This window comes from Brassica rapa, chromosome A03 (genome assembly GCF_000309985.2).
Source record: "Brassica rapa cultivar Chiifu-401-42 chromosome A03, CAAS_Brap_v3.01, whole genome shotgun sequence".
NCBI classification, from domain to species: domain Eukaryota; kingdom Viridiplantae; phylum Streptophyta; class Magnoliopsida; order Brassicales; family Brassicaceae; genus Brassica; species Brassica rapa.
The window spans coordinates 27,817,004-27,844,764 of NC_024797.2; the positions used below are offsets into that span (position 1 = coordinate 27,817,004).

At 33.5% G+C, this 27,761-nt stretch overlaps 6 protein-coding genes across 9 annotated transcripts; 2 read left to right on the top strand and 4 right to left on the bottom strand.

Moving 5' to 3' along the window:
* The first annotated feature begins 1,975 nt into the window (after nucleotides 1-1,975).
* Nucleotides 1,976-7,144, top strand: LOC103861701 (probable alpha,alpha-trehalose-phosphate synthase [UDP-forming] 4). Its single transcript, XM_033288539.1, has 16 exons — nucleotides 1,976-3,043; nucleotides 3,155-3,252; nucleotides 3,404-3,789; nucleotides 3,893-4,007; nucleotides 4,117-4,218; nucleotides 4,302-4,452; nucleotides 4,532-4,620; nucleotides 4,701-4,749; nucleotides 4,867-4,967; nucleotides 5,098-5,285; nucleotides 5,381-5,498; nucleotides 5,582-5,749; nucleotides 5,828-5,950; nucleotides 6,336-6,466; nucleotides 6,570-6,671; nucleotides 6,754-7,144. The coding sequence occupies exons 1-14, from the start codon at nucleotides 2,926-2,928 to the stop codon at nucleotides 6,459-6,461; spliced, it is 1,932 nt and encodes a 643-aa protein (XP_033144430.1). The 5' UTR covers nucleotides 1,976-2,925; the 3' UTR covers nucleotides 6,462-6,466; nucleotides 6,570-6,671; nucleotides 6,754-7,144.
* A 46-nt stretch (nucleotides 7,145-7,190) lies between these two features.
* On the bottom strand, nucleotides 7,191-7,845 carry LOC103861702. Its single transcript, XM_009139422.2, has 2 exons — nucleotides 7,590-7,845; nucleotides 7,191-7,496 (listed from the first exon to the last, which is right to left on the bottom strand). Exons 1-2 carry the CDS (start codon nucleotides 7,707-7,709, stop codon nucleotides 7,305-7,307), a joined length of 312 nt encoding a protein of 103 aa, XP_009137670.1. The 5' UTR covers nucleotides 7,710-7,845; the 3' UTR covers nucleotides 7,191-7,304.
* Nucleotides 7,846-9,407: 1,562 nt separating this feature from the next.
* Nucleotides 9,408-13,251, top strand: LOC103861703 (S-protein homolog 9-like). Its single transcript, XM_033286630.1, has one exon. The coding sequence runs from the start codon at nucleotides 10,455-10,457 to the stop codon at nucleotides 10,854-10,856; it is 402 nt and encodes a 133-aa protein (XP_033142521.1). The 5' UTR covers nucleotides 9,408-10,454; the 3' UTR covers nucleotides 10,857-13,251.
* Nucleotides 13,252-13,872: 621 nt separating this feature from the next.
* On the bottom strand, nucleotides 13,873-16,017 carry LOC103861704 (uncharacterized sugar kinase slr0537). Its single transcript, XM_009139424.3, has 5 exons — nucleotides 15,514-16,017; nucleotides 15,165-15,427; nucleotides 14,881-14,998; nucleotides 14,565-14,773; nucleotides 13,873-14,477 (listed from the first exon to the last, which is right to left on the bottom strand). The coding sequence occupies exons 1-5, from the start codon at nucleotides 15,865-15,867 to the stop codon at nucleotides 14,048-14,050; spliced, it is 1,374 nt and encodes a 457-aa protein (XP_009137672.1). The 5' UTR covers nucleotides 15,868-16,017; the 3' UTR covers nucleotides 13,873-14,047.
* A 372-nt stretch (nucleotides 16,018-16,389) lies between these two features.
* On the bottom strand, nucleotides 16,390-19,052 carry LOC103861705. Of its 4 annotated transcripts, none has more exons than XM_009139426.3 (5): nucleotides 18,891-19,052; nucleotides 18,730-18,804; nucleotides 18,279-18,483; nucleotides 18,087-18,191; nucleotides 16,390-17,421 (listed from the first exon to the last, which is right to left on the bottom strand). In XM_009139426.3, exons 3-5 carry the CDS (start codon nucleotides 18,445-18,447, stop codon nucleotides 16,706-16,708), a joined length of 990 nt encoding a protein of 329 aa, XP_009137674.1. In that variant the 5' UTR covers nucleotides 18,448-18,483; nucleotides 18,730-18,804; nucleotides 18,891-19,052; the 3' UTR covers nucleotides 16,390-16,705. The 4 variants fall into 4 exon arrangements, with proteins under 4 accessions (XP_009137674.1, XP_018513252.1, XP_009137673.1 ...); XM_018657736.2 differs by having other exon boundaries at nucleotides 18,882-18,934; XM_009139425.3 differs by having other exon boundaries at nucleotides 18,730-18,977.
* Nucleotides 19,053-19,724: 672 nt separating this feature from the next.
* LOC103861706 (importin-4) lies at nucleotides 19,725-26,547 on the bottom strand. Its single transcript, XM_009139427.3, has 20 exons — nucleotides 25,257-26,547; nucleotides 25,047-25,179; nucleotides 24,550-24,686; nucleotides 24,431-24,476; nucleotides 24,143-24,355; nucleotides 23,552-24,058; nucleotides 23,348-23,482; nucleotides 23,065-23,280; nucleotides 22,908-22,997; nucleotides 22,575-22,819; nucleotides 22,397-22,485; nucleotides 21,885-21,925; nucleotides 21,749-21,779; nucleotides 21,539-21,661; nucleotides 21,215-21,432; nucleotides 21,033-21,128; nucleotides 20,823-20,935; nucleotides 20,565-20,700; nucleotides 20,375-20,479; nucleotides 19,725-20,290 (listed from the first exon to the last, which is right to left on the bottom strand). Exons 1-20 carry the CDS (start codon nucleotides 25,529-25,531, stop codon nucleotides 20,090-20,092), a joined length of 3,150 nt encoding a protein of 1,049 aa, XP_009137675.1. The 5' UTR covers nucleotides 25,532-26,547; the 3' UTR covers nucleotides 19,725-20,089.
* Nucleotides 26,548-27,761: the final 1,214 nt, after the last annotated feature.

The window sequence follows — 27,761 nt, forward strand, 5'->3', positions numbered from 1 at the left end:
TAAAAAAAATCAATAAAAAAATTAAATTGAAATTATAAAAATGCTAAAATATATCAATTAAATTTTAATTAATATTATAAAACTTTTAAATAAAAATATTTTCTATATTTTAAAAAATTTAAACTATAACTTTCTAAATATAAATTTAATATTTATTATAATATTATTATTTTTGATATTTTTATAATTGTATAAAATGTAAATATTGTTAATTTATTATTTAACTGCTGCTGCATTTGGTAGTTAATCAGTCATAAGTATCCCGCAAACGCACAAATTTCTAACCGTATAACCAGTCGTACAAATCTCTTAAAACCGCTAGAAACCGCAACCACCCGCATCCGCAAACTCCCGCAACCGCAACCGCTGCGGTTAAACCAGCCAGGCCCTTAATACTAGTATAAGAATACTCAAATGTCTTAAATCTGCATCTGGTTCCATTTTTTTTTGGTTGACGAGACGTGATTAGTGTTGATCTCAAAGATGACAAAAATGGTGGCTATGTTTTTTTGCAAAGAGAGGAACCATAAACATGAACATACACATATCTACTTTACCCGGTAATTAAAACAGTAGTGCTCCATCTTTTGCTGATATAGTCACTACTAACTACCATCACTAGTTCTCGTTGCTTCTCATACAGTGTAAGTTTCAACTCAATGCAAGAGCAGATAAAAGAGCCACCTGAACATTCAATAACATAAGAAGAACCATAGTCGCTGCAAGTAGGAGAAGTAAAGAAAAGGAGTTTAGGCTCGTTCTACTACACATACAACCCATCTAAAAAGTTTCAGCTTCTTTAAGATTCCAAAACGTTTAACTCACCGCACTGTCCAATACCCATGACCCATCAAGAGTTTCCAAGCAGAAGGGTGACGATCAAAGCCCCATCTGTCACTGCAGTACTTGAACAGCTTCCAAAGAGCTAAGCTTGCTAACAATCCCACCAATGCAAGTGGCATCTGATACGTTCAAGAACATTATTTTGTTTTTACACTAGAGGTCTAGAACTTCTTCAAAATATCTTATTGACCAACTAAGATTTGTTCATCTAGAAATAATTTATTTATTTATCTAAAATTATCACATCAACCTATTATTTCTTAATGACTGAAAACATGGATACAAAAAAAAAAAAAAATCGGACATATGCCTAAGTAATAAAGTGTCATTAAAATAAATAAATAAAGTGTCATTTTTCACATTCAAAGCTTCTCCAAAAATAAATACACATTGTATAAAGACGTGCTAGGTAATAACCCGCGCCTTGCGTGTAATGCGATTATTAATTTCGTTAATTTTTTAATAAGGAGACGTTAATCTGTTTAATCTGGATATCGGTTCGGTTTTAGGTTATTTTTTTTGTTTTTAATCTCCTAAAATATAACTATCATTTTAAATTAATATTTATTTGGTTTGTTCAGTTAAAATGTTTGATGTTTTTGTTTTTTTTTCTTTGATAATCAATTTTTTGTTTTGTTTTCATGTTATGAATCTTAGATAGTCGTGATGTCGAACCAATGGTTTCATATTATAGTTTTTAAACGGATAATAGTTAAAAAAAAAAGAAAAGAAAATTACGAAGACAAATTATTTTACTACAATTTGGTCGATAGTGAAAGAAGTATTAACAAAAATAATATTTTAACTTCCAAACAATTAGATATTTCAGTGGTGGTAAATACTTAGTTATAAAGTGCTCACGTCAATATGCGTATGTGTATGTAAAAGTATATAAAGATGGTTGATAAATATATAAAGATACTGTTAATTAAATATTAAATGACATTTTTTTTAAATAATACATGAAAGATAAAATTCTTAAAATGAAACTATTTAAAACAAAAATATTGTAAAATTTATATAAGCTATAATATATAGCTTATATATAATTCTTTATATATATATATGCATGATATAACATATCAAATTGGATATCCTTTCCTATAAATATTAATATTTTTTATTTGCTTTTTTTACGGATATTGCATTTTAGTATTTGATTTGCTTCGTAGAGTAACAGATATCCGGATTTTTCGGTTCAAATCAAAATAGATAACGAATCGAATCAAAATTTATGAATAATTTGTCCAGCTCTATTCGTAAACAATAAAATTAACGTATAAAAAATCATGCATGTGAGTTTTATATTAAAAAAACGTAAAATACATAGTGTGAGTAGAGTTTTGTTGAGAAACTTCTACATGTGACATGTGTTCATTTTAGTGTGAACACATTTATTACAATGATTCTACATGTGTCCAGTTTAGTGTGAACGCATTTATTACAATGTTTCTCCTTTAATATATAAGAGATTAATTGATACACTATTAATTAACTAGTGGTTTTAAAATATGTTCATAGACAAATATATAATATACACATGTCTAAAAATGAGAATACCAAATTAATGATTATATAAAATATCAGATTTTCTTACTTTGTGTTAAAGATTTACAATATATGAATCCAAAAGGTAATACAGTCTAAATAAAATTTAACAGAAAAAATCTACCTAAAATACATTAGCATCTCAAATACGTTTTAAATGTCCAAATCTCTGTACTTGTCCACGTATTTAAGTTGGAGATTATATACTCAATTTGTCTAACATATTAGTGTAATTCATAACATTAACAGTATCTTGTACATATAATTTTGATTTCTTTTCTTTTGGGGAAAACAATTTACCTATAGTTGATTTTAAAAGTTCATTTCCAAAATGATACGTGTCACATAACTACATAATATAGAGATAATAGCTAGAAAACGTGTTACAACAAAAAAGTAACTTTTAATTCATTTTACTATTTTCCCTCATCATGCCAGCGTTATATAGGTTCTTATAAATAAGAAGAAAAGACGAGACCATCTTTTCATAACTTTTAAAATCTTCAGAACGAATATTGATAGAGAGAAAAAAAAATGGTGAGACCACGACTGCTTGTAGTGTCGATGTCGCTTCCGGTTACTGCAAAGAGGACCGGAGAAGAAGCTTGGTCTTTCACCATGAGTCCTGGTGGTCTAGTTAGTGCTCTTCTAGGTAAGAAGATAGTCTACAACTTTGACAATGTAGCAATGAATGAATTAAATAAGCACAATAAACCGATTTTTATATATAGTACATTAATTTGTGGTGATATATCTCTTAAAGGTTTGAAAGAGTTTGAGACCAAATGGATTGGCTGGCCTGGAGTCGATGTTCATGATGCGGTTGGAAAAAAGGCACTCTCCATTGCTCTAGCTGAAAAGGTACACGTATTGATTTTGAACTCTCATATATATTATTGTAAAATGGAAAAAGGCAAAAAAAAAATCAAGACCTTATTTATGTCTTATTTTGTTTATTAAAGCCTTATACATGTCTTAGTTGATTTTTAAAACGCTTGACTTTGATTTGTAGGGGTGTATTCCGGTGTTTCTGGAGGAAGTTTGTGATCAATACTATAATGGCTATTGCAACAATATCCTGTGGCCGATTTTTCACTACTTGGGAACCCCACCAGAATATCGTAACGATGGAACCATAACATACCAGTCACAGTATGATGCATACAAGAAAGCAAATCGTATTTTCTTTGATGTGGTAAACGAGCATTATCAAGAAGGAGATGTGGTTTGGTGCCATGATTACCATGTTATGCTTCTTCCTCAATATCTAAAAGAATACAACAGTAAGATGAAAGTTGGATGGTTTCTCCATACGCCATTCCCTTCCTCCGAGATGTACAAAACCTTGCCCTCAAGATCAGAACTGCTTCGTTCTGTTCTTACTGCTGATTTAGTCGGGTAAATGTCTTTTACCTTTTTAACAGTGTAGTAACTATTTTGAATTTGAAAGTAAACTTACCTCTTACTCTTTTTTTTATTTCTCTGGCTTTTTTGTTTCTAGTTTCCATACGTATGATTTTGCAAGACATTTCGTGAATGCATGCATGTGTATTCTTGGAACCGAAGCAACATCTGAAGGAGTTGTGGATCAGGGCAAATTCACTTCTGTAGAAGTTGTAAGGATCCATCTTGAAAATCTCTTAAGATTGATGATTTAGTCATCTCCTAATGAAAATGTTAATTTTGGTTTGCTTTTTTTTTTTTTTTTCTACTTGGATATATTAGTTTCCCATTGGGATAGAGCCTGAGAGGTTCATAAACACAAGTAAACTCTCTGAGGTCACAGAATACATGAAGAAGTTCAAATCAGATTTTGGGGGAAGAAAGGTAGATTTATATTTTTATATATGATACTTGATGCTTAAAACATAAAAGGGAAAATGATTTGACATAATTATGTTTGTTGACAGTTGATACTAGGTGTTGATCGTCTCGACACGATCAAAGGGATACCGCATAAGTATCAGGCATTTGAGAAGTTTCTTGAGGAAAATGAAGATTGGCGTGGTAAAGTTTTGTTACTTCAGATTGCAGTGCCAACAAGGAATGGTATTGGTGAATGTAAGTTTTTTATCTCTTTTATTTCTTTAGCTGATTTGCATCGATCAATTCATAGGATTGTGTTGGTGTTCTATAACAGATCAAAAGATCAAAGACCAATGTCATGGAGTTGTTGGACGTATTAATGGTCGTTTTGGTTCTATCTCTTCCGTTCCAATAATTCACCTGGTTTGCTATCTTCTCTCTTTTATCCTCATCACAAGTCATATCTTATAGTTTCTGATACATATTTCATCTTTCTGTGTTAGGATTGTTCTATTCACTTTCATCAACTATGCGCACTTTACGCCATCACAGGTAATTCTCATATTACATTTGATGATTTTGTCACATATAAACGGTTATATAATGTTAAAGTTTATTGTCGATGTATATTCCTAACAAATGAGTTTATTTTCATCTTATTTTCTTCAGATGTATTACTTGTAACATCTTTGAGAGATGGAATGAACCTTGTGAGTTCTGAGTTTGTTGCCTGCCAAAAAGGGGAAAAAGGAGTTCTCGTTCTAAGCGAGGTAACTTAACGTTGATAGCTCTGATTTTAAGTATATTAATTGTCTTTTTTATGGTCTGAAATATATTTATGAATCTAATATACCAACAGTTAACATTCAAAAGTAATATATTTTTGTATGAGTTTCACAGTTTGCAGGTGCTGGTCAGTCACTTGGTGCTGGAGCTCTTCTTGTGAATCCTTGGAACATTAAAGAAGTTTCTAATGCCATTGGAGAAGCTCTAATCATGTCACCCGAAGAAAAGGAGAAAAAACATCAAATCAATTTTCAGTATGTGAAAACACACTCTACTCAACAGTGGGCAGATGATTTCATGAAGTATGTGACAAATCACAACATTCATTCTCTTTACATCTCATCTCAACTATTGTTCTTATAGACAAGTCTTACAAATTGTTTTTTTTGTTGGTTAGTAAACTAAACGAGGTTACAAGTAAAGCGGAGCTAGAAACTGGAAAAGCCCCACATGAACTTCCACAACATGATGTGGTTCAACAATATTCAAAGTCTAAGAATAGGCTGCTAATTCTTGTAAGTGTTACATGTATCAAGATGGTCTTGTACATTGCATATTATTTTGGTCACTTATCTTTATAACTTCACAAAATGTTCAGGGCTTTTATGGAACACTTACTAAGCCAAACAAAAACCAAGAGAGAAAAGACGAAGGAATGAATCTTGAACTTCACCCACAGCTAAAAGAAAGGCTAAAAGGATTATGCAGTGATCCCAAAACAACAGTAGTTGTCCTGAGTAGAAGTGAAAAAAGCGTATTGGATCAAGTAAATGTTTTCTCTCGTCTTTAAAAAATTTATCTACTTGTTTTCTCATTGTGGACTTACTTAGTATCTTGAAAACAGAACTTTGGAGAGCATGATATGTGGTTAGCCGCGGAAAACGGAATGTTTCTAAGGCATACAGCTGGGGAGTGGGTGACGAAAATGCCAGAAAACATGAACTTGGAATGGATTGATGGTGTCAAGGTTAGTAAATAAAATATAATTTTAGAATTCAAGTTTGATATCCTCATCCATGTTTTAATTCTTTTGTGGCTACAGCAAGTTGTACTTCACTTTACTTCCATATGGAATTACCAGTATGCAGGTGATATACTTTATACGTATATGTTTTTTTTTTAACTTTAACTCCTGAACACAACCAGGGCCAGTCCTCGTCGATACTAAGTGAAATATTTGCAACATGCCCTAATTTTTTTTAAAAAAAATTACATATAAATAGATTTCTAAAAAAAAAAATTTTAAATCCCCAAATTTATAAAAGAAAAAATTTACATAGACACAATCACATGCCCTCAAAATCTATGGACCGGCCCCTGAAGAGAACTACTTGATCTTTATTTATTTGTAGATGCTGAATTTGGGAGAGCTCAAGCAAAAGATATGTTGCAACACTTGTGGGCTGGACCAACCTCTAATGCATCAGTGGATGTTGTCCAAGGACGTTACTCTGTTGAAGTCCATTCGGTTGGTGTAACAAAGGTAACTAATACTATTGTTTTCATTTGTTTCTATATCATCAATTACCAAAATATTCTAATTATTCTTTGATCAGTCACATGTTGTCTCTTCTCTGTTATCTTAGGGAAGTGCAATGGAGCGTATCCTCGGAGAAATAGTACTGCAAAATAAGTCGATAACCACACCAATTGATTATGTCTTATGCATTGGTAATTTCTTGGGGAAGGTAAGCTTCTTATGTAACCAAATGTTGATTATACAATTACATATCCATGGATTTTGATACAAGGGTTGATATAATGCTACAGGATGAGGATGTTTACACCTTCTTCGAGCCCGAGTTAACCAAGAAAACCATGTCTTCTCCTTATTATGGTAGTGGCCCCCTCAAGAAGGTGTCATCGACCCTTGTTGACGTAAAGGGAGACAACTACTTCTCTGTGGCTATTGGGAACACGCACACAAAGGCTAGCTATTTCCTTGACTCATCTGATGATGTTGTGCAGTTGATCCACAAGCTTTGCACACACAATAATCCTTGACTCATCATCATATGGTGCCCTGATGATCCTCTTAGAATTTCTTTTTTGGCTAAATGGCACTATTAAAGACTTTTATTTACTAGTCTTTACCTTTGCAAAACTCATTATTGTTCTCTGCTTTTCAGTTTCTCACATTGTCTCTTTGACTCGTTTACTATTTCTCTCTTTGTCTTTTTTTTCTTAGTTTTATAATGGAAAGAAACTCTTAAGAAAATATTTAATGGAATTGACAATAAAACAGAGATGAACATAGGAATCATAATGTGAAGAACATTTGCACACACAGACACATGATCTTGATATTTGGAAATGAAAAATCAAAGAATCACAAGAGGCGCCTCATCGGTTTTGGCAGGTGCGGTCTCTTGTGTTGGTGCCTCAGTAGCAGAAGGAGCTTTCTCATCTGCCTTGACAGCTTCTGGAGTTGGCTCGGCCTTGGTTGCCTCAGAGTAGTCTTCTTTTGTCTCACCTTCCTTCTTTTCCTCTTCACTAGACTCTTCCTTCTTCTCCTGTGAATCAAACATATCAACAACAATAGCTTCATCTTAACATGAGTTTGTCCAACAAAGACAAGAAAAATGATCAAATGTGATTCACAAAACCTGACTCAATGTGGTATCTGCCTCGGTCGTGACATCCTTGGACTCAACAACAACATTTTCGGTTGGTACAGAGCCTTCAACGATGTCAGATTCCTTAGGTATGCTCGCACAACCTCCCATGTTTTTTATTTTATTGAAAGGATTAGCTTGAAAAAAAATTACAATGGGAAGAGCTGTGGAGCAAAACAAAAAGATAGATAGAGGGGAGAGGCCTGTAAAGAGATATATAGGAGATTGTATATAGACTAATGCTATTTCAGGTCATTTTCAGATTCATTGGTAATGACACCTTCAAATTTCTGTCACGTTCCTATTTATCAGGAGGACAGCTTCATGCCCCACCGTAACTCTATGTCTGGTTTAGGGACACAATAACATTTCCTGGATACAGAAATACTACAACCGAACTGGATAACAAAGCAATGAGTCACATAACCAAATCCTGTGTTAAGAAACACTTTCATTTATGTTTTCTATTTGCAAAATGATATCATATTCTAGCCGCTGAAATGGATAGTGTCTCATATTTTGAAAGATGGCAAAGATGGCTTTCTGTTTTCTCTCAGGCACAAAAAATTATATAATTCTTGATTTGCGTGTCTACTATGGCTCCTGAAATGATATCATATTCTAGCCGCTAAATATCCCCTATATATTAATAGATAAACTTTTAAATTTATAACCTATAGTTTGTACTAATTAAAAAAATGCTCTTCTGAGTTGTCACATAATTGTAATGTTAATTTTGCTTACGTGGCAGCTTGATAATCAATTGAAAACTTTGTTAGTCCAAAATTAAATTGTTAGAAAATGTTATATTATATATAATGTCCATTATGGACCATATCAAATTGAAATTATTATATATTATTTCTTTAAATAAAACCTATGGAATTACCTAATATGATTAAGATATATATCAATTAATGATTTTAAATAATAAATATTTTCTAACAATCTGTATACTTTCTAACAATCTGTATACTTTCTATCATTTTTGTTTAATTATTTATTATTAAAATAAATTAAACAATTACATTAATCTTATAATTAAAAATTAGAATTTTTTTGTATATGTTGTATTAATTAAAACTTTGAGTATAAATTAATAGAACTGTTAAAATTCTCACATAAGCTTTTGTGATCAAGGTTTAATTTTTTTTCTATAACAAGATATAATGATTATAAAATCATATGATAAAGAAATTTATTTTAATAGGTGTTTATGTTAATATATATATATATATATATATATATATCACATCGTTTAAGTTAAACTATACATCATATGAAAATACATACTTATATTTTGATATATGCGTTGAACATATATTGAAAAGTTAATATTTTAATTTTGGAATCTTCATTGTTTTTTTAAATGATTATAAATTATTGAAATCACTAATTATTCCACATTAAAAAAATCGTTGGTGTAAAGTTTTGTTACACAAATATGCAAATAATCATAAAATCATATGAGTAGAAACCTCATTTAATATATATCCATATTAAAAGTATACTATATATCTATGTTAATATCATTAAATTTAATTATATATCATATACGATATATAAGATTGATTGTTTTGATTTATTTACCCTAAAATAATTGCGAATAAACAAGAGCTGTCGTTTGATTTATATGCGCACGCCATTGATTACATAATAGTAACTGATTTCTTAATTATTTAATATATAATTATTTTTTTATCATTTCTTAATATGCAGAAAACATAAAATAAGTAATAAATATAAAATATTTATTTTGCACAAGACGCATATCTTAACCTAAGTATGTATCTCTTTAATAATTTTAAATCTTTAATATTTTCTAAATCTTAGGCCAAAAATAAAATAACAAAATGAGAATAAACTCAAAAATCAATATTTATATCGAGCAATAACCAAAATGAAAAGAAAAAAAACACAAAAATAAGAAAAATATTGAAGATAGATAAGATTAGCACGTGAACGTAAACTTCTCATAACCATAATGAATTTTTAAATTGCAAAATCATGATATAAAATCGAGCTAACATAGTTTCATTATAACCAATAACATGCCCGACCCAGAGGGTAGGCTACATAAGCAGATGTTTAGGGCCTCTGGGCCATATTTCACAATTTTATTTAAGAGTTTTTATTATTTGTATATTTGCAATATTAGCTTAGGGTCCAGAAGAATTTTTTTATTGTTTGGATCGGTCCTGGGCTAAATAGTAGGCCTGAGATTTTTCAGCCTAAACATTAGATTCTTATCCGATATATGAAAAAATTATGTAATTAACAAAAATATTTTTAAAAATTTGTTTAAGGACCAAAAATATTAATTTGATAAAGAATATAAATTTTTCATACGATATTTTTTAAATAATTTTTATATAAATTCACCATGCACAAGATATGTGTCTTTTCCTAGTAATTTAGTATATGTTATGTTTAGATAGGTAAGATAATCAGTGATATCATACTCTAGCCGTTAAACATATTTTTATAGTGACTTTAAAAATCATTTTAATAATGACATATTATTATAGTTCACATGTTACAATGTTTCACAATTAATATATAGTAAGAGATTGTATTTCAGACTTAAAAGCTCAGGATCATGTATATAATATCCCTAGAAATGGTCAAGGCATAATTTATTAAATTTTCATCGATGCGTTACCCAAAAAAAAAAAGAAGATTTTGTTTGACAACATTACGCCTAAATAAGAAGAAAATCATAGTCAAAGTTGTGAATGCATGCATGACCTCGTAAACAAGGTTCTATAAATTGGAACATTCTCTATCTTACACATATGTCTCAGCCGCAAAGCTAGAAAAAACAAACACAAACACACACATCAATCAAACACAACGATGAATAGGCTCTCATGCTTTTTGCTTACCATTGCATTGATCGTTGGCTCTAGTAACGCAATCTGGGAAAAAAACAGTGTCCACTTCAAAAGTTCTCTTCGTCCGGGCAATACTCTCAAGATTCATTGTACATCGAACGATGACGACTTGGGTGTTCATTTGTTGAGCCCTGGACAGACCTACGATTTTAGTTTTCATGATAGTATTTTGAAGACCTATTTCGATTGTACCTTAAACCAGGGTCCTAATTTCGCGTTTCATGTAAGTTTTACAGCTTATAAAAGTGGTGGTGGCCTGATTCGTTATGGTAAGACCAATTTTTGGGATGCTAGAGAAGATGGCATGTACTTCACACACGGTCAGGAAGCTCCCAAGTTAGAGTATAAGTGGACACATGTTTAAGTAGAATTTTAACATCAATTTTGTTGTAACATGTAAACCTTTTGGAATAATAAATACTAAGTGGGTGCCCGCAAATTTGCGGGTACAAATCATTTTAAAATTTTAATATAATATAATATTTTATGTCTTTGATACATTTTAATATTTTAAAACTGAATGTGAATTTTTGATAGATTATTTTTTAATCAAAATATTCTATTTTTAATACTTTTTAAATTCTTAAATAGAATTTATATATTTTAAATTCTTAAATAGAATTTATATAGTATTTAGTTAGATTTTTTACATATTTTACAAAACAATTAATATTTTATTAAATTGTATTATAACATTATCGTTAGAACATGTATATATAGTTTAATTGGTTTGTATATCAAATTCTTCGTCCATAAAAAATACTAAAATAAAAACATGAACTCATGTTTTAAATAGATCCACATTTGCAACTAAATTACAAAACACAAAAGTTATTAAGAAGAAACATAACTATATATATGTGAATTCTATTAATTTTATAAAAACGTAAGAATATAAAAGTTTCATAAATTTAGGAATATACTTTTATCCATAATATTCTTTTGATTGTTTTACGACTGGTGTAATTTTTGTGGTTATTTTGCTTTGAAAAACGTTTTGAAAATGATGAAGCTGTGAAGAGAATAATATTTTGCGATTGATTATGATTTGATAACATTTTAATAACCTCTTAGAAAGAAAGCTATACAATTATAAATAATTAATAAAATATTTATAAATTTTATATTTTATGAATTATATCTGAGAAAATTAAAAGTTCATATAAATAGATTCATAAATCCTAATAAGTGGTTTTATGACTCAAGAAAATAATTTGTTATCTATGAAGAATAATCTATAAACTTAAAAAATGATTTAAGAATTTTATAAAATAATCCTATATATTAATTTAAAATTAAAAACCATCATTAAGTATTTAGAAAAATATTTTATAAAATTCTTATCATTTTTAAATTTTAAATAATTTATAAACCTGTTAACCTTATCGATGGTTTTTAAATTTAGAAAATATTTATAAAAATATTTTATAAGATTATTAAATCATTTTAATAATTTTAAATAATTTACAAACCAGTTAACATTCATAAACATTTTATAAATTCCTATAAATGATGAGAAATTCTTCCTTATAAATGGTTTTATAAATCTTTATAATATTTTTCATAGATCTTTATATATTTATTTGTAAACTCTTATTAATGATATAATAATCATTATTGATGATTTGACACCTTAAAAATGATTACCGAATATTTATATAATTATAAACTATTATATATCTTTTATAAACCATTAGAAATGAATCAATATAAATGACTTTATATTTTCTAACAAAATATATATTAACCATCACAGATGATTTGTTGTAACGTGTAAACCTTTTGGAATAGTAAATATATGATTTATTTCAGTGTTCTAAAATTTGCATATACGTAAGCATCTACCACATTTTTCACGTTTTGTAGTGTTTTAAGACGATTTATATAGTTGGGATGCATAATATCGTTTACATTATATTGTCTATACCGTCTAGACGGATTTTAAACATTACTATTCAAAATATATACATATTATTATATATATTTTTTTTTTATTTACATTAATTGCTATTTGTTTTATGTATTTATGTGATTATAGTTATTAGTTTAACTGTTTGTAAAATATTTTAAAATTTAAAACTAATCATCTTTATATTTTTAAACATGTTTTTATTTTATTTTAATTCAAAACTACGTATATATGTTAAATTAAATTTATACAAACTTTAGTTTGAAACTTTTTATGTTCAGTTTTCTAAAACTAACATCTATATTAATCTTTTACTAGTTGATGTTCCGCACCATGTGCGGATTAATATATCTATATACCTAACATTTTTTTAATTCTAACGTTTCTTTTAAAATATATATAATAATTAAATTAGATACAAATTCCAAATTATTATAAATTATTAAAACTTCAATATTCATATTAGTAATCAATGTATTAAATTATAGTCTTTTGTTTCATAGTTTTATTTTTATTTATGTGATGTATATTTTGAATCAAAATCTTTTCTAATAGTAAAATTAAATTAGAAAATTTCAATTTAAAATTAAACACACATTATATTTGGACTGAAAAAACATCATGTGGCAGTGAAAGGATTATAAAAATCACAAATAGAAAACAATAACAAAATAACAATAGTCTTGGATGTTCAATCCACTAAAACTGAACCATTTAAAACCGAACCAAACCAAAACTAAGAAAATAATCTGGATTTGGTAGTACCGAATAAAACAAATGACTGTTATTTTAAAAAAACCCCACAGTATATGGATATGATTCTGTATATTAAGCGATCAAATCGAATAAACAAAAAAAAACGATTTATTTAGATAAATTAGTATACTCATATAGATATTTTATAATAATATGTATTTGATAAATATTTCAAATAAAATCAGAGAAACTGATTATGATTTTAGTCAATAAAATTATAAACTAAATATAAGATAAAAGTAATGAAGATATTATCGGTAGATATGGTTGTTATCAATTTATTAAATAAATGTGATAAATATCATGATAATTATATATTAAGAACATTTTTTTAAAAATAATAGTATATATATATATATCAATAGAATATTTTAATGGTTATTAATTATCTTAGATATCATGATAAATATATATATATATATATATCAAATAAAAAATAAAAAAATAATATTAAATAAACTAATGACGTATCCTAAAATCATGAAAAGATGATAAATAATCAAATTGACTAAAATTATGGAGAATATGACAAGTAAACAAATTCACTTCTCAAATAATAGTATATATATATATATATATATATATATATGTATCCGTTTAGGTCTCATTTAGAAATCTGATTTATTTATATACATGTATTATACCATGCCTCTTAATAAGTCTACCCAAGGATATGTTATCCATGACCCATCATAGAAGTTTCATACTCTCTTGCATAACACTTGTGTCTACAGAGTGACAAGAGGCTATATACTAAAATGTTACATACAACAAATAATCCAATGTTTTCCACTACATGAAAAAGATATTACAAGTTAATTGCAAAAGCATTACTACATAGAAACAAAGAATCGATCAAAGCTAAAAAATATCACAGACGAGAGATTTGATCAAGACCCAACATCAGTTCCAACACTGTTGAGGCGGAAGTCATGTGACCGAGCCAGCTCTACCGCGTCCTGAACCCTAAGCCTGGTTCCTTGTTGACCAACCACAGTGGCTGCAATCGTAGCAGCCAACTCTCCCATTCCTTTCAAGTCGGTGACACCTCTCAAGATACCGTATAAGATCCCTGAAGCGTATGCGTCTCCAGCACCACACGTGTCGACCGGCACGCAAGGCGATGGAGGAATGTATATGGCCTCTCCCTTGGCTCCAATGTATGACCCGTTGATTCCATCGGTTACTGAAACAAATGGGACAAAGTGGCTCAAGTACCTTGTAGCTGATATAGGGCTTTCCTCTGCTGAAAAGTGACAAAACGCTCTTGCTTCGTCGCTGTTTGCAAATATAATGTCTGCATAGTTGCCCACAATGTCCCTGAATAACAAGAAAAACAATCAGAAGCGTAAGATAACTTTGGAGCCGAGCCACAACAACAAATCAAGGAGGAGTAAAAGAACTCACCAGAAGTCATCATAGTGCCTCTCAATGCAAGACACATCTGATGCTGTAACAGCAACAAGCGCTCCGTTTCTGTGTGCTTCTTCACAGGCTTTTGTTATGGTTCTTATAGTATCAGGAAGCTCAAACAAGTAGCCTTCTACAACAAAGACATTTGTCTTGGATATCAAACTAGCCAAACAAGAATCATAATTAACCACAGAAGATGTTCCCTGAAAAATTGCACATACAAAAATTGGGTTGTTATTTAGTAAAAAAAAAAAGTTAAAGATCTTTCATGTATTATTATTGGGATACTCTGAACATATAATGCCCCTACCTGATAAGCAAGCATGGTACGTTGCGCATCAGGAGTTGTAAGAACTATCACTGTCCCTGTTGTTCCATCCATGATTGGAGCAGAAAGAAAATTTACATTTGCTCGCCGTAATTTAGTCCTACAGAACATAATATGAACTGCCCTTGTGAGTAAATCAAACCAACCATGTAAAAAAGATGAATCATAAAAACAAAAACCTGCTCTAACATAACTTAACCTTAACCTCCAATAAGTAAATGAAGAGCCAACAGTGAGACTAGAAAGAGAGAGAGTTGTGTGTGTACCTGTAAAAGCTACCGAGAGGGTCACCAGCAATACTACCAGCCATAGCGACATTCAACGGGCGGTCGGTGATGGAAGGACAGCCCAATCTCGCCAAAGCAACAAGAGTGTTGGACAAGGAACCTCCAGCTGCAGCCTTGTAGCTGCAACCATCCATTGCTTGCAAGACTCTACCCCTCTCCTCGTGATTGATCAGCTTCCTCGTTCCTTTTTCCAAGTCTAGCTTTTCTAGAAACGCATCATCCACAACTCCAGAGAAATCTACCTACAAAACAATCAAGGTATAGAAAGCCAATGGGCGTAAGAAAGTAATCATTTTTAGAATCAAGATCAACACTTTTCAACCATTACCATGGCTTGGCCGAGACCCAGAACATCCCATCTCTCAGGGGAAGAAGAAGAAGAAGGAGCATGGGCTTGTGTCCATTCCTCGTCATCTTCGTCTTGACCACCGATGTTCTCGATTTGGCCTTCATCCATATCATCTAATTCTCCTCCTCCGCCGTTTCTAGAAACCATGAGACCAAGCTGCCTCTTTCCCGCCTTGGAATCAATCCTCAGGTTCCACGAGCTTCTGAAACCGCCGGAAATGGAGGTTGAGGAGGTTTTGTTGCTTTGAAGGGTTCCTTTGAAGTGATATAGGGAGTAAATAGGAGGAAGAGAGGCAGAGGAAGGAATTGGAGAGAGGAGAGAAAGGGCGGCCATGTGAATGTATATAAAGGTTTTCTCTTTCGTTGTTTTGGGATGAAGAAGAAGAAGAAGCTCACATCTCCATCCAAAACTCCGAGAGGAAGAAAGAAGGAACACCAGAACAGAACTAATGGTTTCAGAGACGGCTACGAAGAGGATAAAATGACTCCTTTTATTTATTTATTATTATATAATAATAATCATCTTATTTTAAGGATTAGACGATTAGTATTAACACACACTATTATTATAAGGTTTGATTTGACTTTTCAAACTAAATTTTGAATATGAGCATGCCGACGACAATTTCTTGTATTTATTTTTATTCCACTACAAAAATGATGTCTATTTATATAAATTTTTATTTTTGCCACCTCTGTTTTTAACATCTCTCTCTTGTATTAGATGCTTACAAAACTATACACTTTGCTAAACCTTGAAAACGTATTCCAAGGGTTTACGGGGTTAAAAAGTTCCAAGTCTTTAAACCCTTAAACATTTGTTTGTCTAACCTGTTGTTAGCATTTGACAATATACTAATCCTTCCAACTGTTAATCCATTTCTCTTTATAGGAACAGAGACAGAGACAAGACACAACCACAAACAAAATCTTCAACGACTACTTTCCTCTACATTCAAAACAGAGACAAGACACAACCACAAACAAAATCAAAACATTCGAAAACCAAAGCTAAAGCCAGAGAGAGAAGAACCTGAAATTTATTCTCTCTAGAGTGAGACTCCAAAGATGAGCTTACTACATCGTTTATTTTCTCTCAAAGAAGCTGAAAATACCAAAACCAAAAGAAGAGAAGCAACTAGCAAGAATGCACAATGCTCTAGCTCTTAAACCTACAATATGTTTGGGAACTGGGAGTCCAATCTCTGCTGCAACTCTTTCACCTTCTGTGATAGCTCAATCTTCTGCTCTTTATAGTTCCTAAGTAGATACTCCTTCCCATCTATCACTTCTTTCAGCTCCTCCACTTCCTTTCTCAGCATCTCTATTCTCTCTCCATCCCTTGATCCCTTTTCCACTGACTCGTAATTGTTCTCGCTCTCCATAAAACCATTACTCCAAGGTGCAACAGGAGATGTCTTTCCATTGCTACCTGTGCATCCGACGCTGTGATCAGCGATTGCTTTTCTCAGTCTCTCAACTTCTCTTTCTGATTCGAACAGATCTCTATTCATCGAGTCTACCTGTGCCTGGAGATGGCTAGAGTGTGCCCTCTGTGCGTTGTACGAGTTCTGCAGCTCTAGAATCTGTTCCTGCATTTCAAGTATCATGTCGTCGCGCCTCTTCAGCTGTTGCCTCAGTTTCTGAATTACTTCTCGTTTGCTGAAGATGTCTGAGCTGGTTTCAGACACGCAAGGAGAATCCGAGCAGGTGGAATGGTGATTGTATGGTTTTGGGGGAAGTTCCAGGCGATCAGGAGAAGAAGTCCACATGACCCCATCCTCCTTGCTGTATAATGGAGCAGGAAGCGTCACAAGAGGCAGTGAAGTGTCAGATGCAGATACCATTTGCTCGTTTGGCTCCTCTTTTCCCTCCAAATGCTCAGTTCCTATAAAGAGAAAAGAACAGCAAGTCTGATAAGATTTAACTGCTCCTCTCGATTACATGGACAGAGGAAGGGGATTAAGAGATTTTCCAGACTGAAAGCAGAAGTCAGTTGTTGATATATTAGGACAAATCTTAAAACTATCCTTCAAGCAGAACTCTTGTAACTATTGATATTATTCAGCAACTAGGCACAACCAACCTTCACTGGAGAAAATCTGCTTCCCTAGTGGCAGCCTTCACTGATGCACATTAATGATGATATGCCACATAGAACCAGCCATTACTAAAGTTAAATCAGTACTTAAAAGATGAAAAAAATTTGTAAACTGACTTAAGCAGTCAGCAACTTCAAATTGGAGTCCCTAGTTTTCAACTTCATACATGACCATCAACAACAAGTACATGTTCTCTAATAAGCATTTAAAGACATGACTAGGCAAGATAATAGAAGCTAGAAGACTGTAGGCAAGGCAACACCTACATATTCTTCCAAGAAGATTTTACTATATCTCACTCACATATCGGATTCACTTCACATGTTGGTGAAAGCAAACCCAGTAAGAGATGCTGCAAAGCCACTAAAACTAGCATATAATGGTTTTTTAGTGGCTTATACAAAATCTATCTGTAAAGAAAATAAAAAAAAAGAAAGTTACAAAGTGAGACCTGAATTGGAGTGGAAGCAACAATACTCATCATTATGTGCACAGGAAGATTTGCTGGAGTGCAAACAACAACCTAAAGATTTTTCCCTCTCAGATGTTCCATTGGCTAAACAAACAAACAAACATATTCATCCAGGGGTTGAAAAGGCTGGAGCCGAAATTACAAAGACATGTAAAAGGAAAGCAAAGTAACCTTGAAATCCAAGAGAGGAGGAATTGGATAGAGGGTGAGACGAGTGCCTAAGTCTCCAGGCAAAGCGGATGGAGAAAGTGCTCAACAAGGCACCTCCTGCGATTAAGATCCAATTCGGCCCACAAACTTTGTCAGCTTTGGAAAAGCCGTTGTTTCTTCGTGTGCTCATCGTAACTCAAAACCGTCTCTACCATCCAAACATAACCTGCATAGATCGATTACGATAACACATGATTTACAGTCAATGTTGTAAACAATTATTAAAGACACCAAATGCGTATGATAAAAGAAAGTAGGAGTAAGTCTCCGAAACGGCTTATATAGAGATACTACTTGCCAATAATTGCTCTACCCACTAAACCCCGAAAAACATCGCAATCACAGCTCAACACATAAGTTTATAGTGAGTGAATGAGCTAAGGAGAGGAGAATAATCGCAATACGAACGAACCTCATTAAGATAAAATGGACTGTAAATTTTCTCAGGCTTTTTGACTCTTCTCTCGTTGCAGTTTCTTCAATCCACCTGTCACTTTCAGAGGAAATAAGATTCCAGGAAGAATCTGGGTTTTCGCGAAATAAGATATGGTGTAAAACTTTTACAATAAAAACCTCAGAAAAGAAGCGAAATGGAGGAGGAAGAGGTTGAAGAGACGGCGCCTCACACTACTTCGCTCCTTATTGATATTATTTTTTTATTAATAAATAAAAATAAAAACTAAAATTACCGCACGCGTACACCACGTCCCATGGATGACGCTCACGGTAGTTGACTAGTAATCCAGCTTAGTTTTCTTTGCTAATTCCATTTTTAGTTAAAATATTTTTTTTATTAACCTGGAATTTTTGAGACGTTCGAACTTGAAACTGGTATGCCAAATCCCTCCTCTTACCATGAGGTCCCAAACCATTTTAACACCTACATATATAAACTAAATTAATCAGAATATCAAATTACGTCTTTATCTTTGTGTGTAATTTGATATTGCGATTAATTAGTTTTTATATATATATATATAGGCCCTCAGCGAATAAGTACCCAACGATTCCTTCAGTAGGAAACCCAAACAAAGTGCTAAACTAAACTCCAACCAACGTTCTTAAAAGCGTTGATTGATAAGACACTAAAGTTTGGTGACCAAAGTGTGCATGTCCAAATATTCACTCAGAAGGATCAAATCATATCTTAGAGATCAAGAAGCTAAACAAGTGTAGACAGAAGAGAGAGCTTTCCAATTTTCTTGGACCACTTTCTAAGCAGTTAGTGAGCATATGTAATACAAACAGAAGCACATGATCTTGAACCAACAATATATTCACATACACAAGCATAGTTTAGTTCCTTTCTGTCAATGCCTCATGAATTAATGAGGGCCACTACTCTTTTTCTTTCTAAAAGATTTGCATGAAAGATAATAATATCCATAGGTATAATTCATGGCTAAAGAAGTAAGAAAACTCCATATATGAATCAATTAAAAACAACAAGAAAATTGAAACATATTGTCAAAAACATATATAGGGTAAAATACAGCCAACCATTTTACCCATCCCCACTCATATAACTTGCAAACTTAGAAAATTATAAATAAATGGAGAAATAAGATGAACAATGAGGACAAAACTCTAGAGAAAGGAACATACAGCAACACACCCTCTTCCCCAAATGCTAATCAAGATATCTAAAACCAAAGATTTGTGGCTCAAATGAGCAAGAATGGATTTTTAAAAAACAAACAAACAAAATACCTCAAGACAGTTTTCAGCTTTTGAGAGATAGTATATATAGATCACAAGAGAGAGAGAGATGATCAGCCAGTAGAAGCAAACGCAGCAAGAGCGTTAGCTTGAGAAGGTGGTAGACCACTTATTAGTGGATGCAACTGATCGCCATAAACCGATATCAGGTGGGAGAAAGTTCTCCCTACAATTGCTTTCACTTCTGCTTTCTCTACTGGCGACTCCACTACTTGTCCGAAGATCTTAACCAGGTCCGGAACGTGTGAGACGATCTATTTTTGTATCACGAGCACAAGGATGAAAACCGAATGAAGATGTTTATGCTCAAAAGTTGAAAAGGTTGAGTGAAAAAATACCTGTGGATTCGATGCCAAAACAAGTGAATATATACAGCTATATACAGCCATGGACTCCTCTTGGTCTTCCTTAAGAGGTAAACCTTTTAGCAACACTGGAAGTACCTGGATTATATAACTTATGGAATGAGTACCGTGTTTCATGAAGTAAGCAAACAAATAGAGAAACTGGCCTAGTCCGAGCTCATACTTGATTTAGCGGGACTAGTTGAGGATGAACAACAATCATCCTTGCGGTAGCACCTGCTGCATTATCCCTAACACCAAGGTCTGTTTCTGACTCCCCAAAAAGCGGGTATATTCCACGTAGCACATCATTAAAATATCTGGTATTGAATCAAGGGAAGACAAATGTGGCATGTGACAGGCGATAGAGAAGCATAGAAACCTATGGACAAAAGTCTTTAAGCTTTGATTATATTTGAAGTGTGTAACAAGAAAAGGATACTTAAGAGCAGTTTCACCCCCGTTTTTGCATAGCTCTCCGACACAGAAAGCTGCATTCCTTCTATTGGTTGCATGACGTGACCCCAATTCTTTGAGCACCAATGGCATTATCCTCTGACAAAACAAATATTCACAATGGTTGGTTTTAATACAGCTCCAACACAAAGAAACGGATCATAGAGAACGCAAGATATAAGATGAGGAAAATCACATCAACATAAGCAGCGATTGGAGCACCCATGTCTTGAGCAACTTCAGCAAGACTAGCAACTACCATTGTCCTATCCTGTGGGGGACGTGAAGCTTTCTACAGAACACAAGAAGTGAAAAGTAAGTGCCTCAGTTTCAATGAAACAAGTTATGGCAATGAATGCTGTAGTTATTAATACCCACCGCGAATTTCATCAACGGCTCGAAGAAACTTGCAAAGACGGGCTCAAAGTGAGACCCCATACACTTTGCAAAGGCGGGGAGGAGGTCGGAAACTGCATCCATGAGGACCTCATCATGTCCAGCATCATCATCATCGTCATCACTCTCATCTTCTAACTGCTGGCAAGCTGCTTTCTCCCTCAGCAGTAGCAATGTCGCATCAACAAGGGGTTGTAAATCTACAAAACAATGTGTTCAGCACAGTATATACAAGAGTAGAAAGAAAATTGAATATCTCGAAAAAAATTTGTTATGAAACTGAGTCCGACGAGAAAAGACACCCACAGTTTTGAATGGCTACGTAACCATAATCCTTCATGATATCTGCAATGCTCAAGCAAGCCTGAGCAACAACCTCCTTGTCGTCATCCTCGGCCATGGCTTTGATATAAATATTCATAACGGTATCTGCGGAGGACAAAAACTGTTTCAATATCTTCTTGTACCTCGTGATGTTAATGAGAAGAAACAAAATTAATGTGAAATGTGGATTACCAAGAATTTCATTTGCCTTCCCAGTTCCATCCTGCATAAGAAGTTAAGAATCAAACATTTAGAAAAAGGAAAGAGGAACAGAGGAGAGGAGAGAGAGTGGGAGAAAGATAGAGAGAGGAGAGATCAAATCCCTTACATTATGAGTCTGGAATATGGCATGTGCTGCGGCCAATATATCTGCAATTCCAACAGATAAAGAAGAGATAAGTTTAGATACTCTAAAGTAGAATGTGTCTCTAATGCTACCATAATGTCAAGTCTAACCCATAGATTACGTTAGCTTTTAAATACTAACAGCAGATGCGATGAACTGCATATTTCTAACAAATCTGAGTGAACATTATATTGCACATGATATTACAAAAGTAAAGGGCCTAGACAATTGATCACATATTGGCGGCAAGAAGGAAATTGTACATCTACCACATACCCAACTGTTAAGCCATGTTGCTGACTTCACCATATGTCGGAAAGAAGCAATACGTCAAGTAAACAACACTTACTAAGCTATGCCTATTCAATCTAATATGTCCTCTCCAACGGAAGAGGTTCAAAGGGTTATGGATGAGACGACATAGTTCCGGTCCAATAATAACAATGAGAATCAAGGGAACAAGAAATTAGATAACCAATAAACAGAAAACTCACGTTTCAAACCAGTGACTGCTTGAAGCCGAACATCTTCATGAAAATATCCAGAATGTTTGTCCATGATCTTCAGTGATTCCTCAAGGTAGCTGATAAGTTAGTTAAGTAGCCATCAAAAAGAATTCTCGTATGAAGTTCAAAGAAGAATAAAAAACGTAAAGGGAAAGATGAAGGATACGGTGCAAAAGAAGATTTAGTGTGGAGTGCAAACAAGCCAAGAGCTTGAGTCGCAGCTGCCTTCTCATCCAAAACTCCTGTTCTTACACTTATGTTCCGAATCCTGGGCTCATCATGAGCTTCATCATCAGAGGACACCCCACCAAAATCGTTGACACTTTCATCGTCTGACTCATCAATGTTGACAGCAGACCCATCATCAAGATTGCACGAAGCAAATACTAACGGCATAACACGAGGTAGATACTGCAGAAACAACGTTTTTTTATTTACTTAACTATAATCAATGGAGTCAAAGCTGTTATAGGTCTATTTGAACGAACTGTATGCACACCTGGGCAAAAGTGTCATCCAATATTTCAGCTACGTTGCTGAAGAATCCATGAGTATATTCTCGCAACTCACTGTACTCCAATCCAAATCCCTGAATTTTTTTATAATGGTGAGCTCTCTCTTCCACAAAATGACATAAAAAACAGTAAGGCAATTACCGATATTGCGGCATCGATGAAAGGCGGCAAAATGGCCTCCATCCCTTTTCTCCCAACAGACATTGCGACGATCCCTACAAGCTCAGTAGACCGTGCACGGGCACGAAGATCCTCGTCATTAGTCAGCACCATGAAGAACTTCATCGACTCTAAAACCCTCCCAGCGTATGGATTGAATGCTTGCTCTGCAGCAGCAGCAACCGACCCAATTGCTGACTGCAAGCAAGTAGCAAACAGCTTAAATCAATATTCCAGAAAACTCTGGGAAAGATTGTTTGTGTACCATGCAAGTCTCTTGCAGATTACGAGGACTGTTTTGGAGAGCTGCCATGAGCTTCCCCATTAAAGGATCAAGGTAAGCAACTATCTCCTCTCCCATGTTCTCACAGAAGGCTGCTAAAGCATAGTATGACTTCTCCTGCAGACAGTAATGACAAATGTTACTAATAAACTAACGTTTTCATGTTATCATATGCTTTAAATTTACCTTCACTTCCTCAGATGTATCTTCAATCGCATTCAAAACACACGGAAGAAAACTCTGATAGTGTGACAGGATCTCAGGCTGGAGATACTCGGCGAACTGGCCTAGCGCAAAAGATGCAGCCCCTCGAACCATTCTCTCAGGGTCTCTTAAAGCTCCCAAGACTATATTTAGAATAATGTCCAGCTTCTCTTTGATAAGATCATAGCAACCCTCTGATATAACACCTAGAGCAGTTACAGAAGCTTCCCGAAACTTCAGATCCGTGCTCTGACTATACATGGAAGAGAACTCGAAAACAGTGGGGAACACATGCTTTGGCAGGTTCATAGCTAGTGTGTCAATAACTTCAGCAGCTGCACGATCAGTAGCGAGATCATCATCATCGTCTTCTTGATCAGATGACTCGGCGAGTAAAGGGCACATAACTTGCAAAATTGGTATGACTAGCTTGTGTTTTTTAAGGGAAGTGTATTTGTACTTTGCCAACCATGAAACTATTTGGATCGCCTGGTGACAATAAATGGAATAAAGCATAAGGAATCATATAAACCTATTTAAAGTAAAAAGAGAATGATTCTCCTAAGTTTTAACCTGGTGACGGGTGCTATTTTCAAGGGTTTGATTACATGAGACTTCAAGAGAGAACTGCACGATCGATTTGACAGAATCTCCAAGAAGAGGAGCAGGAGACTCGATCAGCTCATCAAAAATCTCAAAAGCAAGTATTGCAACATCCTCCTCGCCAGATGCAATACATTTCCTCGCCACGTTCAATATGCTTGGAATGAAATCTCGGAACTTGACCTGATAGAAATTGACATAAGCACATTGCTACAAACATTAACCAAATAAAACGAGGATAAAAGTCGCTAGATATACCACATCATCCCCGTCGCTTGTGAACTCAAGAAAAGAGCCCACTGCCCTAATAAATTACAGAAGTGCGTAAAAGATAGAGATACTGTAATCGAGAAGAAAAAGATGAGAATTAAGATTACTTGAGAGCAGCAATTCTGACACGGCTGCTGCTTTCATCTTGCATACACTTGAGAAGAAGAGCTTGCAAATCAGCAAAGTATGGCCTAAACGTGTTCCCAATAGTTTCAGTCAAAGAGCTGAAAAGGATCAATGCTACCTACAAACAACAACAAAAAACAGATTAAGCTAAGAGTATCTCCAATCTCACTATTTTTTCACTATTTTATAGTAAAAGAACTCAATTCCAACCCTAATTTCTACTCTATAATAGAATAATTCATTTATTTTTTTGTTCATCACTCGAAGTATGACCAATTCTATTATAGAGTTAGTAAACCATTCCAACTCTATTAAACCATTCCAACTCTATAATAGAATAATTCATTTATTTTTTGTTCATCACTCTCGGAGTATAACCCAATTCTATTATAGAGTTAGTAAACCATTAGAGATGGTGTAAGTGAAGAAAACATCCTATCAAATAGTTTCACAGCTCACAGGGAAGTAAGAGACTCACTTCACGATGGTCTTCTTGAGCACTCTGACTACACTGGAAGAGAAATGTTAACAAGTCAGGCCACTCTCCAGCTGGAACAGCGTACTTCGCTACCACACTCACAACATTGGCACTCGCACGCCTCACAGGTGGACTGTTAAATTAAATTTCCAATTAAAAATAAATAAAATTTAAAATCCCAATTTAAAACATAGAGAGGAGAAGGAAAACCTATTCTCTACGGTAATGCTTTCGATTAAAGACTGTTTAACTTCCTGTTTCATCTGCGGAGAAAGCTTGGCCCAATGTCCGGTGATTCTTTTACGGAGGAGGACGGCGGCGAGCTGGCGGACGTTGGGGGTTTTAGCGGTGCGGAGGTGTTGAACTAAGGCGGGGACGACTTGAGGATCCTTGGCGAGGCGTTTGATCTGATCCTCGGCTTGACGACGAGCGTCGTTGTCGGGCATGAGGAATTGGATCAAGAGAAGCTCGAGAGATTGCGCCATGGTTTGAATTGATTGATCTCCCCGAAGCAGACAGAGGCTGCTGCTGGAGTAGTTGTTGTCGGAGAGTAAGAGTGAGCGAATAGGGTTTTTCTTTTTCCTTTTTCTTCCCTTTTTTATTTATTTAAGGGTTTTTGCATTTCTTCGTCTTTTTTATAACTAACGGTTTTTTTTACCACAGATGAATTTTCACATTTATTGGTCGGTATCGTATTATTTATTTATTCGTAGCAAACTTTACTTTACTAGTGGTATGTCCGCGTATGTGTGTATGTATTGTTTATTTATTTTATAAATTTAGCGCATATTTGTTTTTAAAAACAACTAATGTGTATTTTTATTAATTATAATTGTGGTCTCTTTACATATGAGTTGAATTGATCCCAAGCAGATGAAACTGTGTAAAACAAAATTTGTCTACTTAAGTCCACACCTATATAATTTGTCTACTTATATTTAAATAAATCAAAAATTTGTTTACTAATAATAATTCTAAAACATAATTTGTCTAATTAACTACATTAGACTCCTTCCCATGGTGTTTCCTTCAAATGCAGCATGCTTAACAACTTTCATGGAACTTCTTTAAGCTCCTAGTTATATTGAGACGAGCCTGATTGTCATGCTGAATGTAAAACAAGTTTTAAACATTCATGAGTTGACATTTGTGGAACCATTACCCGCAACACTTGAAAGGGCTTTTATCAGTTTTTGTATCTCAATCATACGGCTGAATACTCCAGAATCCCGCTTGATACTGTCAAACCTTAGTTTAACTAATGAATTCACCAAAATCACACCGTTTAATGATCTGATGAGTGTTTGAAGTTGGTAACACAATTCGGATACAGATAATTTTTGTCTCTTAGAACTAAAACATATATCATCTCAATAACCCCAAACTGGTTTGGGCAAATAACAGGAGCGGACCCACGTTAAGGACAGTGGTATCACTTGACACCACAAAAATAATATAAATCAGATTTTGTAAGCATAAATTAACAGTTTACAGTGGCACATTTGGTTGGGAAGGTTATTAATGAACCCACAATCTTGGGTTCGGTTCCTCTCTATAACCCTTTTATACTTTTTTGACCCTTCATAAATTTGTCTCTGGGTCCACCACTGGCTAAGAACAAATGTCTTGTTTATCGTTCTTTCATCAATCTTTATATTGTTTCATATACGATCAACATCTTTTTATGTCTAGCTTCCTTTTTTTGTTGTCTTTACAGGATTACCCTAGCGACATGATGAAAAGACATGATGAAAGTAGGAGAAGGAGGGTTTGGCTGGCAAGTCTGGCACGGCAATGGAACAGCGTGCCCTCATAGGGCCATTCCTGTACGACGCGTTGAAGCTGAAGCTGAACTTTCACAGGGAAAATACAGTCCCCTGATTTCTGACACCGCAGACAGAGTTACCAGAGGGCATCAGGCAAGTTTCTTTCATTTCTTTAGAATAGTGATTAGTTTAACATATATTAGGTTTGGTCTATCTATGCACTATGTATGTTAATGTTTGAACAATTTATAATTCCCAACATGAATAACGGAGTGTACTATGGTGAGAAACAATATGCTATAGGGTATGTGGAAGATCTACCCATCTATGGAATGAAAGCCACGCTAAACGTCTGGAATCCAGTCGTGGAGCTAGGGGACGACTTCAGTTTGGCACAAATCTGGGTCACGTCCGGAACTTACGAAAACAAGGACAACACGCTTGAGACAGGTTGGCAGGTAAGTTATCGAATTATATAATTTCATGTTACTTAGAATATATCAGAAATTTATGTATGCCAATGTCTAACCATAAAATTGATTATGATACTTAGGTGTACCCGAACTATTTTTAAAAATAAGTTTTTATTATTAAGATGCAATATTTATTTTTGTCATAATTTATTAAATTTTAAATTTATTTACAATTTGTTATATAAAATTACATTAAAATATCTCTGAATTTTAACTTAATATTTTACATATATTTCCTCAATTTTCCATTATTTTTTAAAAAAAATTGCTTATATTTTTCTTTACATTCTTTCTAGATAAAAATATATAATAAAAGAAATAATTATTAAAGTAAACAGTCATACATTTCAAAAACGAAAATATATATTATACATTAATGATTTTATTAAAAAGGAAAGTTCAAAAACAAATAATTTTAATATTAAAAATAATTTTCCTGTTAAATATAATCTTATATAACTTAATATATATATATA

Bases quoted from the DNA above. Each gene is read 5' to 3' on its own strand.
- LOC103861702 (XM_009139422.2), bottom strand. From the start codon at position 7,709: ATGGGAGGTTGTGCGAGCATACCTAAGGAATCTGACATCGTTGAAGGC. The intron at 7,497-7,589 runs GTTTTGTGAATC...TTTGATTCACAG, and splicing joins CAGATACCACATTGAGTCAG to GAGAAGAAGGAAGAGTCTAG.
- LOC103861706 (XM_009139427.3), bottom strand. From the start codon at position 25,531: ATGGCGCAATCTCTCGAGCTTCTCTTGATCCAATTCCTCATGCCCGAC. The intron at 23,281-23,347 runs GTACACAAACAA...ACTTGCTTGCAG, and splicing joins ATCTGCAAGAGACTTGCATG to TCAGCAATTGGGTCGGTTGC. The intron at 21,129-21,214 runs GTGGGTATTAAT...TGTGTTCTGTAG, and splicing joins AGCCGTTGATGAAATTCGCG to AAAGCTTCACGTCCCCCACA.
- LOC103861704 (XM_009139424.3), bottom strand. From the start codon at position 15,867: ATGGCCGCCCTTTCTCTCCTCTCTCCAATTCCTTCCTCTGCCTCTCTT. The intron at 14,999-15,164 runs GTACACACACAA...TATGTTCTGTAG, and splicing joins CCTCTCGGTAGCTTTTACAG to GACTAAATTACGGCGAGCAA. The intron at 14,478-14,564 runs GTGAGTTCTTTT...CTTGTTATTCAG, and splicing joins AGGCACTATGATGACTTCTG to GGACATTGTGGGCAACTATG.
- LOC103861703 (XM_033286630.1), top strand. From the start codon at position 10,455: ATGAATAGGCTCTCATGCTTTTTGCTTACCATTGCATTGATCGTTGGC.
- LOC103861701 (XM_033288539.1), top strand. From the start codon at position 2,926: ATGGTGAGACCACGACTGCTTGTAGTGTCGATGTCGCTTCCGGTTACT. The intron at 4,219-4,301 runs GTAGATTTATAT...GTTTGTTGACAG, and splicing joins CAGATTTTGGGGGAAGAAAG to TTGATACTAGGTGTTGATCG. The intron at 5,286-5,380 runs GTATGTGACAAA...TTTGTTGGTTAG, and splicing joins TGGGCAGATGATTTCATGAA to TAAACTAAACGAGGTTACAA.
- LOC103861705 (XM_009139426.3), bottom strand. From the start codon at position 18,447: ATGAGCACACGAAGAAACAACGGCTTTTCCAAAGCTGACAAAGTTTGT. The intron at 18,192-18,278 runs GTTACTTTGCTT...TTGTTTGTTTAG, and splicing joins CTCCTCTCTTGGATTTCAAG to CCAATGGAACATCTGAGAGG. The intron at 17,422-18,086 runs GTCTCACTTTGT...TTCTCTTTATAG, and splicing joins TTGCTTCCACTCCAATTCAG to GAACTGAGCATTTGGAGGGA.